This window comes from Pararge aegeria, chromosome 22 (assembly GCF_905163445.1).
Source record: "Pararge aegeria chromosome 22, ilParAegt1.1, whole genome shotgun sequence".
Taxonomy (NCBI): Eukaryota; Metazoa; Arthropoda; class Insecta; order Lepidoptera; family Nymphalidae; genus Pararge; species Pararge aegeria.
In genome coordinates this window covers 11847736-11865368 of record NC_053201.1, presented here as the reverse complement: position 1 = coordinate 11865368, position 17633 = coordinate 11847736, and the positions used below count along the sequence as shown (strand labels likewise).

The window sequence follows — 17633 nt, the reverse complement described above, 5'->3', positions numbered from 1 at the left end:
TAATTACATCGGCAACCCTTCAGATCGAAACACAGTACTGCAACAATGTTGCTTAGCGGCAAAAATAAGCACGACGATAGTATTTCCCAGGACGAGCTCTGTTACAAAAGGTTACAACTAAAAATTCCTAGTTCATTGTAATAAAATAAAGTGATTTATTTATGTATTCTGCACTTTTCTCTAAACATTCCTAATTATTTATCATTAGATTTGACCGTAGCCAAGCATGATCTGGCAAAGATAAGAAATTCGTGTCCTAAGCGTTATTAAAAGAAACAGGATGCGCAATGGTCTACTCAGAGCTATCAAAGAAATTAATGAAAGAGTAAACACCCGCCTGGGAATCACCCGCCTTGAAGGTTTGACCGGTATTGTACGTATCGGTAACGTCCATCTATCTTTCTTCTAGCTATATATATAAAAGAGAAAGTGTGTGGGTATGTTCCGTATAGGCTCCGAAAAGGCTGGACCGATTTCAATGAAACTTTCAGGGAATCTCCGGATTGACCTGGCGAGTAATCCTTTAAAGTTTGGTGACGATCGGAGTACTCCTATTTTTGAACTGTCAAATACAGCTTTTATTTACTATGATGATATTCTATTGTTGGGTATACATGGAGATAATGATCTTCACCCGCTCGAGAAGAGAATAGAAGATAATGAATAAGGAGAGAAATAAATAATTTAATATATTATGAGACTTAAATTAAAAATTTAATGATGTAAGTTTATTGTTTAACTAAAATAAATCAAAATCTAGCCCGGCGAAGCGGGCTGGGTACGCTAGTAGTAAACAAATACTTATTCAATCGATTCTATTAATTCGAGGTTCAATCGCATAATTTATTTTACTCTTCATTATAAGACTTTATTTTTAGAATATATAGTTTCATTATAATATTCAACACCAGCTGTTGCCCGCGGCTGAGTACGCGATTTTTTAGTTTTACATGAATCCAGCGGGATAATCAAGTACGACGGACGGTCCAGGCCAACCAAGTATGAAGACAGGCCCCGGGAAATAAAGAATCCAGCGGGAACCGTACAGATTCCCAGGATAAAAAACAGCCTATGTATTAATCCAGGGTACAATCAACCTCCATTCCAAAATTTTGTCAAACTGGTTCAGTAGTTCTCGCGAGTAACAAACATCCATCCATCCATTTATACAAACTTTAACATTTATAATTTTAGTGGGATAGTAGGATAAAAGCATCAAAGCTTTCAGATAAATAAAAGAAGAAATAAACACCCGCCCAGGAAGCTTTGAAGATTTGACCGGTATTGTTGAGTGGTACATAATTGCACTTGTTGCAATTGTACATAAGTCGCATAATTGACTTTACTCTTCATTAGATTTCAATACAATGAATAAATTTAAATAGTGTAGACTTTATTGTTTAAATATAGAATGCTTTATTCTAATATTCAAAATTAATATATACCCGCTTTGGAAGCTTTGAAGGTTTGACCGGTATTGTTGAGTGGTACGTAAATACTTATTCAATCGATTCCATTAATTCGAGGTTCAGTCGGATGTTATACTTTACTCTTCATTAGATTTCAATACTATATTGTTAAAATATAGAATGTTTTATTCTAATATTTAAAATTTAATATATACTTTGCTTGGGAAGCTTTGTAGATTTGCCGGTATTGTTACGTAGTACGTAAATACTAATTTATTTGTTTTAAAATAAAAACGATATTTACTGTCGTACAGGGAATTATATTGTAAGAATATTTTGTCGATCTCAAGGCCGCAGCATTACCCTGTCGATTTTAATATATTTTTACATAACAGAATGCTTTAATCTCGTAGGAACCCTTTGAAATAGAAAAAGCTCGTTCCAGAGAGCCATAATATCCTTCTTATTAGCCTGGTAAATAAATATAAACGCTAAAAGAGTGAGTTTGTAGCAAAAATCATGTCTTATCTATACTTATAATAAAACTATAACTGGAAGATTTAATATATTTTGAAAATTTTGACCAGGGGATACTTTATAATCGATACTGAGTCCAAAACAGATTTTTATTTAATTTATGTCTGTCTGTCCGGGCATCACGTGAAAACTACTGAACGGATTTAAATAAAATTTGCTATAGTAATAGCTGATGTTCTGGGTCAACATAAAAGATACCTTTATCCCGATAAACAATAAGTTTCCTCCGGGAATTTTTTTATCAATTTGGCTTCATAGCTCCGTTAAATTTGAACCGATTTTAATAATGCTTTTTTTATTTGAAATTGTATACTATCAAGCATGTATTGTCTAATTTTCATGAAGATCTGATAAATATTGTCGGAGATAAAGGTTATGACTCTTCGCAAATAACAGCAAGTCGCATGGCATAAGGGACAACGATCGAATGCATGCGTCCTACTAATATTATAAATGCGAAAGTTTGTGAGGATGAATGTATGTATCAAATATAATAATGACAACTTACTAACTCAGTATACCACGTAAAATAATAGTAGGTACATAGGTAGCCACGATGTTTATGATGTTAGCATCAGATCTATTCTATCTTCTCGATTGACTCATACGCGGACGAAGTCGCGAGGGTCCGCTAATTCATTTAAAATTATCATATCAAACCACCTTGCTCACTATAGGGCACGAGTCTCCTCCCACAATGAGAAGGGGTTAAGGTTAGTTCACCATGCTGTCCCAGTGCGGATTGGTGGACTCCACACGTCTTTGAAAACATATTGAAACTTAGAGCGTGCTGGCATTCAAACTCGGCACCCCGAAAGATAAGTCGAAGACGACTAGGCTAAGCTGAGCTTCTTCTTAGTCGTTACAGTCTTGACGGACTGGTCGTGGTCGTCATCTGGGTGTTTTGGCTCGCTTTACAATCCTTCGCCACTCTTCTGTAACGGTTGCCTTTCTTGCGCATTCATGTAGAGGAGCCTCGAGCTGGTTCAATTATAATATTGACGCAAGGTGAAATTACGTATTAATGAAGTTGTAAAAACAAAATGAAGGAACGCAAACAATCGTCTGGAGCCCTTAAGGATTTTTCCGGCATTACTACATAGTTGGCAAAAACTCATTTATTCAATCCGAGACCCATTCGAGGTAAAATTATTTACTGGACTCCTTTTCCCCGAATTCCCGAACGTTATTCTTACCCCTGAGTTTAATTTGAATCTCCGGTTAAAATAATTGTGTGCTAGTTCTTTGAAATTTGTTATTTAATATTGAGCGAATGGTTGTATTGTTGTATTATGGTGATATTGGTTGTGGAGATATCATTTTTTTTTTTTAATTTAGTTGGGACAGAAAACAATTACATATTTTAACAATAGCTCTTAAATCTAAACGAAAAAAAACTAGGGTTAATATGTAATCCACAACACTATTCACATATACAGATATAACAGATATAAATATATATAAATATATGACTTTCGTGGAGAACGAGTACGAGCACCGGCACGCATGACTGGCTTTTCAGAGTTATGTGCGTTTTAAATTTGAGTAATTTAAATATCACATCCTTTAGAAGGCGAAGGAAAACATCGTAAGGAAACCTGCATGCCTGAGATATCTCCATAACGTTCTCAAATATGTGTGGAGTCCACCAATCCGCACTGGGCCAGCGTGGGCATCCGGACTACGGCCTTAACCCCTTCTCATTGTGGGAGGAGAGCCGTGCTCTGTAGTGGACCGGTAAAGGGTTGACGTGATGATGATGTAATCATCAATAATTAATCATTTTAAAATTCAAAAAAAATTCAAAATTCATTTATTTCAAGTAGGCCTAGTTAATAAGCACTTATGAAACGTCAAGTCTGTTTGTAGTGACTCTACCAACGGTTCGGAAGCAGATTCCACTGAGAAGAGCCGGCAAGAAACTCAGCAGATTGCTCTTTTCCAACATCATTTTAAAGTTTAACAATCTTTAGATTTTTTCTGTTTTGTGAGAGATGGGAGCGGAGTGGCCTGCTTCCAAGCAGCCTTGTCGTTTAGGAATTCATCAATCGTGTAGTAACCACGATTTATTAAATGTGTTTTAATATATTGTTTAAACTTAGGTAAAGGTAGATCTAATATTACCTTCGGTATCATGTTATAAAAGCATATACCCATCCCCACAAATGATTTCTGTACTTTTCTCAGACGATATGCAGATATCACTAATTTATGTCCGTTTCTAGTTAGTCGACTGTTTATATCGACTTTTTGTTTATAATTACTTATGTTTTGTTTAATAAAGATAATATTATTACAAATATATTGCGAGGCTACTGTAAGTATACCTATTTCTTTAAATTTGGTACGAAGGGATTCGCGTGATCTAAGTTTATATATCGATCGCACAGCTCTTTTCTGTATTATAAATATAGTTTCTATATCAGCAGCTCTGCCCCATAACAAGATCCCATACGACATTACACTATGAAAGTACGAAATATTTGACGGCTCGGAAACGAACCGTTAAGCGTGCCAATTTCGCGGAGCCGAATATCGTTAAATCAATTTGCATTACGCACTATAAATTCATTTGCACTCATTAATATAGCACTTTATATAAACGTTAATCAGTAAGTGGAATGCAATACTACGGGGAGAATTTTATTTAATATGCGATTTATACATGTATGAATGAAGCGGTGATGGCCTAGTGGTTACGACTTCGACTTCACTTTCGGGGACCGAGTTCGAGCCCCGGCACGAACCACTGGCTTTTCGGAGTTATGTGCGTTATAAATTTGAGTTATTTTAATATCGCTTGCTTTAAACGGCGAAGGAAATCATCGTGAGGAAACCTGCATGCCTGAGAGTTTTTCATAATGTTCTGAAAGGTGTGTGGGGTCCACCAATGCGCACTGGGCCAGCGTGGTGGACGTACGGCCTTAACCTCTTCTGAATGTGAGAGGAGACCCTCTTTGTGTGACCCTCTGTAGTTGGCAGGTAAATGGGATGATATAATAATATACTTGAATCGGTTCTCCGAGCTATGTGCCCGCCCAGTACCACTGCTTCGCAACTCGCCGAGGTATTTCGGTAACTCTAGTTCTTCTATGGATCTTCTTTACTCTGAATCTTCTTATGAGAGTCTTCTACGGATCTTCTTCTTCTTATGAGAGGAGTGATGATGAAGATGATATTCCTGAACTACGATGGGGTAATTATTGAGGTTTTTTTTTATGTAAATGATAAGCGGATACCGGCAGCTCCGTTTGCGTAAAATTTCTGATATCCCGTTAGGTTATGAAATTTTGGCCAAGGGGCCTACGCTCGTCTCCAGAAAGCAAGGGTTTTTACCTGCAGCAAAGTTAAATCAAACTAAAGTGAAATATGGCCGCTGGCCCAATGAGGATTTGTGGACTATATTTTTTTTCATCACCACAAATTGTTTTCGTCATTGCATCTAAGAACTATCTACCACTTAAATTCGAACTAATGCGAGCGGAGGCATAAGTTATTGAGTTATGTTATGTTATGTATATACACATGAGAGCCACTTGAGTTATAAATATAAAACACTGCCACAATCTATACTTATAATAAAACTGTAACTGGAAGATTTCTGTACATTAAATATATTTTGAAAATTTTTACCGGGGGATGCTTTATAATCGATACTGAGTCAGTCCTAAACAGATTTTTATTTAATTTTTGTCTGTCTGTCTGTCTGTGTGTCCGGGCATCACGTCAAAACTACTGAACGGATTTAAATAAAATTCGGTATATTTGTAGCTGATATTCCGGGTCAACATATAGGAAACTTTGTATCTCGATAAACAACAAGTTTCCTCCGGGAAATGGGATGAAATTTTTTTATTTGAAATTCTATACTATCAAGCATGTATTGTCTAATTTTTATGAAAATCTGACAAATATTGTCGGAGATAAAGGACATAACTCTTCGCAAATAACAGCAAGTCGCAAGTCATATGGGACATCGATCGAATGCATGCGTACCATCCTACTAATATTATAAATGCGAACGTTTGTGAGGATGGATGTATGTATGTATGTATCAACTAAAATAATGACAACTTACTAACTCAGTATACCACGTAAAATAATAGTAGGTACATAGGTAGCTACGATGATTATGATGTTAGCGTCAGATCTATTCTATCTTCTCGATTGACTCATACGCAAACGAAGTCACGCGGGTCCGCTAGTTGATAATAAAGGTAATTAATGAATATATAACATTTCACTCAAATTGGTTACCCTTATAGCTTAAATTGCTACGCCGCTGTAATTTAATATTAAAATGAAATATTTAAACACTCTTTTACGTTGAATATATAAATTAAATGCTTCACGATGTTTACGAGTGCATCGAATTAATGAGTGCAACAGAATCATATTACACACAAACTGGTTTAACGAAACCTCACTACACTTAATTGGAGCTCGGCGTTTTACAGTTTTTGATTTTAAATATTTACATTTATAAACTACTAGCCGTTTCCTGTGGTTTTACCCGCAATGACAAAAGATAAAAAAAAAATATATCACGTCAATACACACTAGCGAACTCGCGCGACTTAGTCCGCGAATGAGCAGACTTAAAAAAATATTCGTATGTTGTCGCGGACTGTTTTATAGAACTTTACAAGTCCAATATACTTACACGTTTGGCGTTATGTTTACCGTTCACGCATCGCACGCATCAGAATCTCTCAAAAAGATTATTTTTTGCAGTTTTTGCCCGAGATTCCAATATAAATGAATCCTAGCTAGATAGATTTATCGCCCCCGAAACCCCCTGTATACTAAATGTCATAAAAAACGTTGGTGCCGATTCCGAGATTCCAATTATATAGATACAAGAATTGCTCGTTTAAAGATATAAGATAACGCCATCTTGCCCTTAAGTGAGCGTAGCTTATGTTATGGGTACTAAGATAACTGATGATTGACTTATGAATTATTTACTTCATCATCATCATCATCATCAGGTTTCCTCCAACAATGAAAAGGGGTTAAGGCCGTAGTCCACCATGCTGGCCCAGTGCGGATTAGTGGACTTCAAACTTTGAGAACATTGGAAACCCCTCAGTTGTGAAGCAAGTGATATTTTTCAAAGTTTAAAACGCACACTTAGAAAAGTTAGAGGGCGGACCTCGGATTCGAATTCCCAAGTCGAAGTCGAAGTCCTACCCACTGGGCTATGACCGATTCCGGGTCATACCTACCAAGAATTGTAAAATACTGGTTCGTTCGATCCCATTTATGTTCACCGACAACTAAGAAATCCATCAACCCGCATTAAAGCAGTATGATGGTTCTAAGCTCTAAAGGCCCCCAATTCTATAAAAGAGGAAGCCTGTGGCCAGCAGTGTAATATTAATAATGATAAATCTATATTAAATCCATGTAATAAATAAGAGCGATGGCATAACCGGACACGTTCGACCAATTTGATGGCCATGGCCCAACTGCTAGAGTATGAACTCATTTTACGAGTTACGTTCAGAAATAGTATCGTAGCTAGCCGGCGAGGCGGTTGCCTAGCAACCACCCCCGCCACGCTCGCACCACTAGCTTTATAGCGCATGCGCGGAACTTTAGTGACGGCAAGTGTTCTGTCGATACATTTTAAGAAAAATCGACAGTCGATGATTTGAAGTAATAAAATAAAACAGAATCACGTTTATCATGATCATTTAATAAAAATAACTGTCGTATGATAAAAATATTAGCTACACAAGACATAAACTTAATAATCCAGAATCAGAACCAAATGTTAATAATAAGCTATACTCGCCGTTTTAGTCGTATTCAATTTATAACAAAATATTGAATGACGTCAATTAGATATACAAAATGTTATTATTTTGTGATAGTATCCGTCCTATTACAAAATAATAACAGTTTGCATAATAATATTAATTTCTGTTTTATTCTGTTCTGACTCGTTGCATCAATATTAACTTACTAGCTATGGCCCACGGTTTTCGTCCGCGTTTATTACGGTTTTCTATAAATCCCGAGGGAAACGTTAGGCTTCCTGGGATTAAAAGTAGCCTATGTTACTCTATCCAAGACTGTCTAACACTATGCCATAGAGCAAGTTGATTAGGTGCTTAGCGCGTATGTGTAGATTAGGGCGTGAAGAAAAGGAAAACAAACAAACACACTATCGCGTTTATAATATTAGCAAGGACAGTATAGGAGCCGTAATATTTATTGTCATGTACCTTCTAACTTTAACGCGTACCTGCCAATGAGACATCAAAATTCTGAGAATAATAGGCACGAGGCCGAGCTTAGTCAAGTCAACCAATTCTGCTCCTAGCCACTGACTAATCTTTCTTTTGGATTCAAAAAATCTACCTTTATGACCTAGTGCTTAAAATCGCTCATTGATCTTTCTTTTCCATGCTTTCTTAATTATGGCCAATGGTTCCGCATTTTCATAAATAAGGTGAAAATAAAAAATCTACTTCGAAAACAACATTACAAACTGATCCTATTCTGTACTATTTAATTCCGAATGTATCGACTTTCGCCATCTCTAAACTTGGCGCATGCGTACTTGTAAATATCATGGCTTTATATAAGGCGAATCCCAACGGTTCTAGCTCAGTTCATTTACAAATGTCTCGAAAGTAACAGTTTAAACTGAAAGGCTGCATACGATATAATATTTATTAACAACAGTATAAGACCTCGTTCTTAAACGAAGGAAGGTAGTTTAAAAAAACATTGCGCTCGGAGCTTTTTACCGCTTTGCAGCCACGAGTGCAGCATAGCCGATAAAAAGTATCCGACGTAGAAAAGCGCAAACGTGTAAACAGATACAAGAAAAGGCATAAGATATAATTAAGTTGGTGCAAACAAGGGCCTGCAAAATCTTAACAAAAGCTACCTGTACAATATGTTATGTCTTAGTAATATTATTTTACAAATTTTGAAAATGGAATAAGAAACTACTATCGTTTCAACAACCAATCGACTTCCATTGCTGGACGTCAATATGGGGATTTCCACATTTCACGGTATTGTTTGACGACTCGATCAAACTACTGATGTCGTCTGATCCCCTAGTAAAAAGAGTCTACTAAAGCTGCGTTATCTGATGCGAGGTCGCCATTCAAAGAACCTCTGGACCCGTGACCACAGACAGTCTTCACAGCCATGTATCCTGTCCATTACCTCTATCCCAACTCGATCAGCTCTATCGAGAATTCTAGATAATCTACGGATCTCATAACTGATTATTATTACTTACGTAGGGATACTCCCAGCAGAACTATGAGTAACTATGAGCTTTCTTATAAAACCCATAGTTAGCGACCATTTTATAAAGCATCATTGATATTAGATTAAACTATATACTTGGTTTATTTTCCATCTCATTACTGCGCTGAACTTGATAATATACTTTTAGAAACCTTTGAGAAATATTTGACGGCCGATTGGCGCAGTGTGTCAGTCGCAGCACAGCGACCCTGCTTTATGAGTCTAAGGATGTCGGTTCGATTCACACAACTGGTAAATGTTTGTGTGATGAGAATGTTTTTCAGTGCTTGGTTGTTGATCTTTATATCATAAGTATTTATTATATATTATTCATAAAAATATTCATCAGTCATCTTAGTACGAGTAGGTACCCATAAAACGCTGACTTTGGAGTTAGAGGGCGATTTGTGTATTTTCGTAGTCTATTCATATTTATTTCATATCGAAAAGAAATGGCTTTTCGCGGAGTACAGAAAACTAAGCTTATTTTTCATAATATATATCATGGAATTCCGCAAAGTAATGCCTGCTTCTATCCAATATTGATGATGATAACACCAAAATGACTATTTTCTATTTCCTATAACTTAAAAACACGCAGTAGTAAGTGAACAAACAATATTTTACCTCTACCAATTTGAAAAACTCCAGGTATTTTTCGATCTACAGAAATAAAACTACAGAAATTCGAAAGCTGGAACAGCGAACGAGCAAAGAACCACCAGTTTCCCCCAACGAGTACATTTAATTAACAAAATGTAAACAAAGTCGACCAGAGGAAAAACCGTCTGTTAGTATTTTCCACTGAGCCAGTGCTATTTGTAAATGATTACTCAACATCTACATAAATAAATAAATCGAAGTCTTAGTCTGTGATGGCAAATAACTGCCTCTTATGGTTATTTGTTTGTAACACATATAAACTAACAAATAACGTTTTGAATAAAATATATAAATTTAACATTAGCATAAAAATTTCGGAACTGCCTGACAGTTTTGAACCTGCATAATTCCTATCTAATCGCAGCCACAACAATGCTTTGCCAACTAAGCTACGGTTCTTGTACCACCAATGCCTAAATTATTATCATTTGTCTTTCTATCAGTCCTACAACAACGGTGGCAGGATTTGAAATTTTGAACCTGCACCTTCCTCGCCTCATACAATCGCAGCCTCAATGCTTTGCTAACTAAGCTACGGTTCTATTTTCCTTTCTATCAGTCCTACAGCGTCAATGGCATTGGTGGTATGATAACCGTGGCTAACTGTTAAAGCATCCAAGACGTAATTGCTGCAGAGACGCAAGTTCAAAAGTTTGGTTTCGAAATTTATAGGTGCATTTTAAATTGATATGTTTGATATTTCGTATATGTGTATGTGAAACACTTTGTAAATAAATAAAGTTACTATTTACTATTACTATATATTTCATTCTGTCTGTTATATTATACGGTTCACAGGTCAAAGGATGAAAATTGTTAGGTACTTTCTATCTTCTTCTGCATTGACACAGGAATAGAACATATTCCAGATTCAAATATTGAAGACCAGATTCCACCGAGGTGTAAATAAAAAATAAATATACAACGACAATACACACAACTCTAACTAGCCCCAAAGTAAGCGTAGCTTGTGGGTACTAAGATGACTGATGAATAGTTTTATGAATAAAATACATAAATACTTTTAATATGCAGATAAGCACCCAGACACTGAAAAACATTCATATTCATCAGACAAACATTTTGCAGCTGTGGGAATCGAACCCACGGCCTTGGACTCAAAAAGCAGGGTCGCGAACTGCGCCAATCGGCCACCAACATCGACAGGTGTGAAGCTTGCTTAGATTGTTTATTAATAATCGTATAAGTTAACTGTGTATTAGGGTACAAGACAGACATGCAGTTGGTGCAAAACCCTCGCAAATAAGAATTAAAAAAAACATCAAAGTACGTGTGGCAAGTAATGGCGCCAAATTCATGTACGTGTCATAACTCCGAGCCCTAGACCCCGTCATGAAATAGTATATATAATACGTAGGTTTGTGCACGTGACAGTCGAGCGTGCATCAAATTCGTATCGATTTCCACGCGTCCCGGAATAAAGAAAATAATTTACTTGCATAGAATAACAAAACTAGCCCGTCGTGTTTCTATGTGAGAACTCTTTGCATGATATCACGAAAGTATCGATGGGTTTAGAGGATATATTAAAACAAAACTGAATTACGGTATTTTTGGTTGAGTAGGTTATTTTTATATTTATACTAGGTTTTGCTTGCGACTTAGTCCGAGTTTTTTCTACATTTTTCATATTAAAAATTATCGTGTGCTGTTTCCACAGAGTAACAAAACTAGCCACTACGTGTGTGTCACTACACTCTTTGTATGATTTCTCGCAAGCATCGATCGGTTAAGAGGAAATGTTAAAACGAAAGTGAATTACGGTAATTTTGGTTGAATAGGTTATTTTTATATTTATACTAGCTGTTGCCCGCAACTTGGTCCGAGTTTTATTCACGTTTCTGATAACAAAAATTATCCTATGCGGTGTCCACAGAGTAACAAAACTAACCACAGCGTGTCCCTATGACAGTATACTCTTTGTATGATATCTCGCAGGCATCGATGGGCTAAGAAGAAATGTTACGGGAACTTTGTTTGAGCAGTGTTTTTATATATACTAGGATTTGTCTGTAAATTGGACACATACCTTTATTTTTTTGGTTTGTTTACTATCCTCCGGGAACCGTTGCATTTCTAGTTATAAAAAGGTATCCTAGGCCGTTTCCAGGATGCAAGCAAAATTTTGCTATAATTTCGTTTTAAGGATTTTTTTAAAGATAAAAAGTATCCTATATCCATCTTTAGCATGCAAGCAATATTAGTGCCAAATTTCATCAAGATTAGTGCAGTAGCTAATATTGGTAACAGACAAACAAAGAGACACACTTTTGCATTTCTAATATTAGTATGGAGAAGACTAGCGGTTCCCATCAACTTTATCCACGTACATCTCACTTTCATAATACGACCCACCGCGTTGCATCGCCCGCCCGTCAAGCGTGATTTTAAATAGTTAAAGATTTCCTCGAGAAATAAGCCAGATATTAAAAAAAAATTAGTCCGACTGGTAGATTAAAAAGTTCTAAAAAATTTTTTTTTCTAAATTTCCTACTTCTTTTAAACCCCTTTAGGACGGATTTGTTATAAATTCTGATACATGCATTTTATCATCTTTATTTTCAACCTGCAATGTCACCTTTGATAGATATAACTTGAAAAATAATGTACTTTCATAGGAACTTCAATCCCCTATTGCGCGTTTAACATTACGGGCATTATAAAGGCGAAGTCGCGGGCAACTACTAGTGGAAACCATATAAATGTAAAGCTCATTTTCTAAAACGCTTATACCAAAGCACATAAGGATGCAACAGTACGTTTGACGTTTAAATTTACAAAGTGAAAGCAATTCTGCATAATGGCAATAAAGTTCATATTACAATGTATTTGAACAAAGGATATTTAATACGTACGAAACCACTAGGCTCGGTAAGCTTAGTTCCAACCGCCATTGATTTTGGATTACATTTAAGAGAAATGATCTATTGGCTCAGAGCACTGCAGAAATACTTTTCATATTTTACTAGTATAGTCTGTTCTATCATCACGGAATTTAAAAGACCCGCCGAGTTGTATTTGCAGCCCCAGCCTAACCAGACCAAACCAGAGAAAATTCTCAAATATTAAATTCTAAATCATCCCAGCCGGGTATAGAACCCGGGACCTCCCTCTTTTAAGACCCTCCACTCGCCAATACGCCTGAGAGTTTGCCAAAGAAAGGGTTACGTTAAACGAAGTGGAATCTCGATTAGTAAAAAATATTGGAAAGAAGTTTATTTAAAAAAAAAACCTACTTTATAAGTAAACACTAATAATACCTCGCCCTCTTGTTACTGGAATTAAAAAGGAGGACCTATACTTAAAATAAAATTTCAACTTTTTCAATTTGAATAAAATTATCTAGTTTTTGTTAACAAAACGCGACAAAGTTAGATAATATTCTGAAGCGTTTGATTCGTGGCTTTAAATTGTCAAAAAGTGGTGGTAAATTTATTTTAAACTAAATAAAACTTGCTTTTGATTGACTTAGGTTTCATGCCACATACGATTTAAACGGAAAACATCGTGATAATCACGCTAGAAATCATATTTACCGACTAACGTTTTTTTTAATATCCTACCAGTAGCTATGAAATTATCTCCATTTAGCTACAAAACTATACATAAGATATGTCAAATTACCACTTAGCATAAGGCAAAATTCCTTTCCAAACGCTCAGAATCCTCCCGACTAACATATCTAAATAAATGTAGCTACAAACCTACAGTCTGGGCTGAAGTCCAAGTAATTTTGAAACACGATATCTTAAAAAAGTAGATAGGCAAAATAAATCTTAAAACTTTTACATTTCTTGCGAATCTAACCAAATCACGTCCCTAAGATAAATAATTCAATAATTTTGACGCATTTCGCGAAATTTTCGCATTAAATATTCCAAAATCATCGTAGACTTGCAAAAAAAGTTATCGGTTAAAACGTTGGTTATTCAGCATAAATGCCTTGTTTGCGAAGTGGTAGCTTGGTCAACTAAGGATCTTGGTATTCTGGGTTTTATTCCTAGGTCAAGTCAGGAATTTTTAGGTATTTGGTTGTTTCTGTTTTAGTAAATTTGTTTTTTAAGACAACACAAGACATACAAGTTTTAGTAAATAAAACATCCCAATATTCTCCAATACACTATGATAAGATGAATACTGCAACTACAGACGAAGCATTGCCCAGTCATGTTTTCATTCCCGAGTTAAGAATCTTACGGATACTATTATGTCAAATGAAGATATGAAGCTTCTGGAAATTATTTGATTAATTATTTACAGTGTTTCTGTTTTGATTTCTCAGTACCTGTCGCCCGGTTTAAATCTTTAAACGTGATAATAAACGCACATAATTAAGAATATACAGACACCGTGTACACGACTAATATTGAAACATCAAAAAATTCTCCACTTTAGAATGGTTTCTCGAATCTTCATACCATTAGCAGTTGACAGTAATTATTTTACCTCTAATGTTCTAAGCGTTCACCATAAAATGGGAAAACGTGAAAAAAATTGTGAGCTAGCAATATTCCGCGGGTGTAAAGTAAGACGTGCGCGGGGCGTTTTTAATGTTTTGGATACAATGCACTGCATATATGATAAACGTTAAATACCACCAACGCAGCGTGGTGGATGTATGGTCTAAAAACCTTTTCTATGAGTCCTGTGTCCAGAATTTAAGACTAAAGTTTATGTGTAGTAGATATGCGTTATACTCGTATATAGCAGAGGTAAGTAAAGAAATTCAAAGATGTCGTAACAAATATATTTCTGTGCACTACCAATGCAAAAGCTGGTCTGCCTTACGAGATAAAACTAAATTAACGCATTATAATTCATTCGAAACTGCCCGACATTGCCACATAGCACCTAGGCGAAACCGGACCTATAAAGACAAATAAAAAAGGGTAACAGCCAAATCGATCTAACGACATCATCCCCTTACAATTATCTAAACACTAGCCGCGACTTCGTTCGCATGGATTAAGGTTTTTTGTTCCCGTGGGAACTGTCTTATTTCCCGGGATAAAAGGTAGCCTATATTCTTTTCCATGTCAAAGGCTACATGCATGCTAAATTTCATCCAAATCCGTTCAGCCATTTTCGCGTGATTGAGTAACAAACATCCACACTTTCACATTTATAATATTAAGTAGGATATATGTATGAACGCTTTATAAGTGCCTACGATATACCTACATTCATTAAGAAATTTTGAATTTGAATGACATGCTGCATAGACACCGCTGCCATCCTAGTACTGAGCATGTATCTCGCGAGGTTAAAAAAAAACATTCAAACCGTGGACAAATTCGCTAGCTAGAATAACGCCCAGAGCTGTCGCGTGTTATCTCAGATCCTATTTTTACCTAATTTAAATTCACGTCATGGATACGATCGATCCATGGGGAGGAGGTTACCATCCCTTTGATGTAAACAATGTTATTTATGTCCCTCCGATATTCTAGATAACTCAATTATATTCCTCAAAGGTATTTGGATGATTGAATTATGTTATATGACTCCGCTTATCTCTATCTCGGGACTCTATGCGTCGCATGGTCACACTTATTGAAACCAAGTAACGAGAAAAAAGTAATAAAGAAAAAGAGAACAATAACGTGTTCATGTATCATCATCATCATATAACCCATTACCGGCCCACTGCTGGGCACGGGTCTCCTCCCACAATGAAAAGGGGTTAAGGCTTTGGTCCACCACGCTGACCCAGTGCGGATTGGTGGACTCCAACAATCCGACAGGCACATGAGGTTTGAAACCTTTTCCGTAGGTTAATGGACACATCGCGACACATTGCGGTACATGTTTCTTGCGCATGCAAAAGCGAAGAGTTGTTAGGTTTAAAGTCTTTTATAATCCTCCTACCATTAGATGGGCAATATGAATGGCCAGTCACTTTTATTACTATATACAAAAAATATACCAACCTTTTGCTTATCCAGCTGCTGCAGGATTTCGTCGACATCGCCGACGGCGACTGGTTGTGCTCGCAGCATATCCACTTCCACCGACAACCAGTCACGGATCTGAAAACAAAATAAATTACTAATGCCGTCTATCTTCCATAGTTAGACGATCACCCGAAGCTATTTTCTTTATACAATGTTCAGTTTTTTTATTCAAATATTAAATAAATTTGAAGCCTTGTAAAAAATAATAAACTTTACATTCATCCTAATCTCTAAGTTTGGACCGATAACTTTACTAATATTTTCCGTACCACTAATGTTATAAATGCGATTGTGTATTTGTTTGTCTATTTTTCCTACCTTAACGCACTAACTTAGCAAGCAATTAAATTTAATATTGGCATACATTTAGTTGAAAGGAGTGGAACATAGGGTTTTGCCCAGGAAAGCAAACTGTTCCACGTGAAAAATTTATAAATAACCGTTATAACTTAGGATTGAGTGTATCAACATAAAAATTCAATACGAACGTTGCAAATTAAGCAGAAGAATGTGAATTTAGATGTGCAATCATAATTCTAAGAACATAAGCCTATATTTTGCCTTATCGCCCCAAAGACATTTTCCTTAATAAAGGCATCCGAAAACTCAAAATGTATCGGTTTTCAATAATAATATACGAAAACAATATCGGGAAATGGCGTGGTCATTCATTCAAAGGCCCCTTTTGCGCGAGAGGCCGTGGGATGTGATAGAGGCCTTGGGAGACCGGGAGGTCTCGCGGGTTACGGTCATCGGGGACCGCAGGCCGTAACATCGCCATTTCGAATACTGATTTACAATACTGGCACCCGGAATTGAAACATACGAGTGATGATTTGCAATAAAACGCGACGTTTATTATTTTATACGTTTATATTTAAAAAAAATGCACTGACAAAATTAAGGTATTCGGGCTACTCTTATTTTAATAATATAATAATCTTAAGTTGGGCATATCAAATAGCTAATCGATGAGGAAGATATAAATAGATAAAAAAAATACTTTATTCAGGCCGTTATAGCGTATCACTACTTTAGTTATGGTTTCGAAAGTGACTCGACAATATAATATTACGTAACTATCTACTTTTAAATTTAAGTTTAATTCATTTTCAGTTATAGACACCATGAAATAGATATTTCAAAGACTATATATTTATTACGTCACACGATTTGAACGGGTTTCACTTAGATACTTGTTTTAGTTTTTTTTTAATTCTACACTGTTTCATTTGGGTTTTTTTATAATTCCGTAGGAGCCTTGTATTTTACCAAGATAAAATGTACGCTTTGGAAGTCTCCAAGAAACTATTTATATAGAAAATTTCACAAAGATAAGTTGAGCGGTCAGGCTATATTTGAAAAACTACCCCATGTCCATCTACATAAAGCCCAGCTACATTAGTGCCAATTTTCATCGAAATCGATTTAACGGCTGAGCTGTCTATAGTTAATATACAAACAAACAGACACATTTTCGCATTTATAAAATTTGTAGTGATTTCGAGTTAATACATAATCAAAAATCCAAACGCTACGTTTTCTCATATCTCTTTCACAGATATGTTTACAGAGTTATAGTGTAAGTAGATCGTATCAACGAAATGGCTCGGGGTATTCTGATCGTTCGAAGGGTGAAGGTTGAGTTAGCTAGTGCTCGTGGCTCAGATAAAAAACATATTGATTCCGTATTTCGGGCCGCGTAGCAACAGTACTCGTGGTATGAGTTTCGCACACTCGCAATCGTGGAGTCCTTATTGCGTATTGAAAA

At 36.1% G+C, this 17633-nt stretch overlaps 1 protein-coding gene across 4 annotated transcripts in view; it reads right to left on the bottom strand.

Moving 5' to 3' along the window:
• LOC120633905 (dystrophin, isoforms A/C/F/G/H-like) overlaps positions 1–17633 on the bottom strand; it is a 752632-nt gene that overhangs the window by 571808 nt on the left and 163191 nt on the right. For all 4 annotated transcript variants that reach the window (XM_039904299.1, XM_039904301.1, XM_039904300.1 and 1 more), the window contains one exon: positions 15839–15937. In XM_039904299.1, the coding sequence (XP_039760233.1) occupies positions 15839–15937 (99 nt within the window). The remainder of the gene's footprint in view (positions 1–15838; positions 15938–17633) is intronic.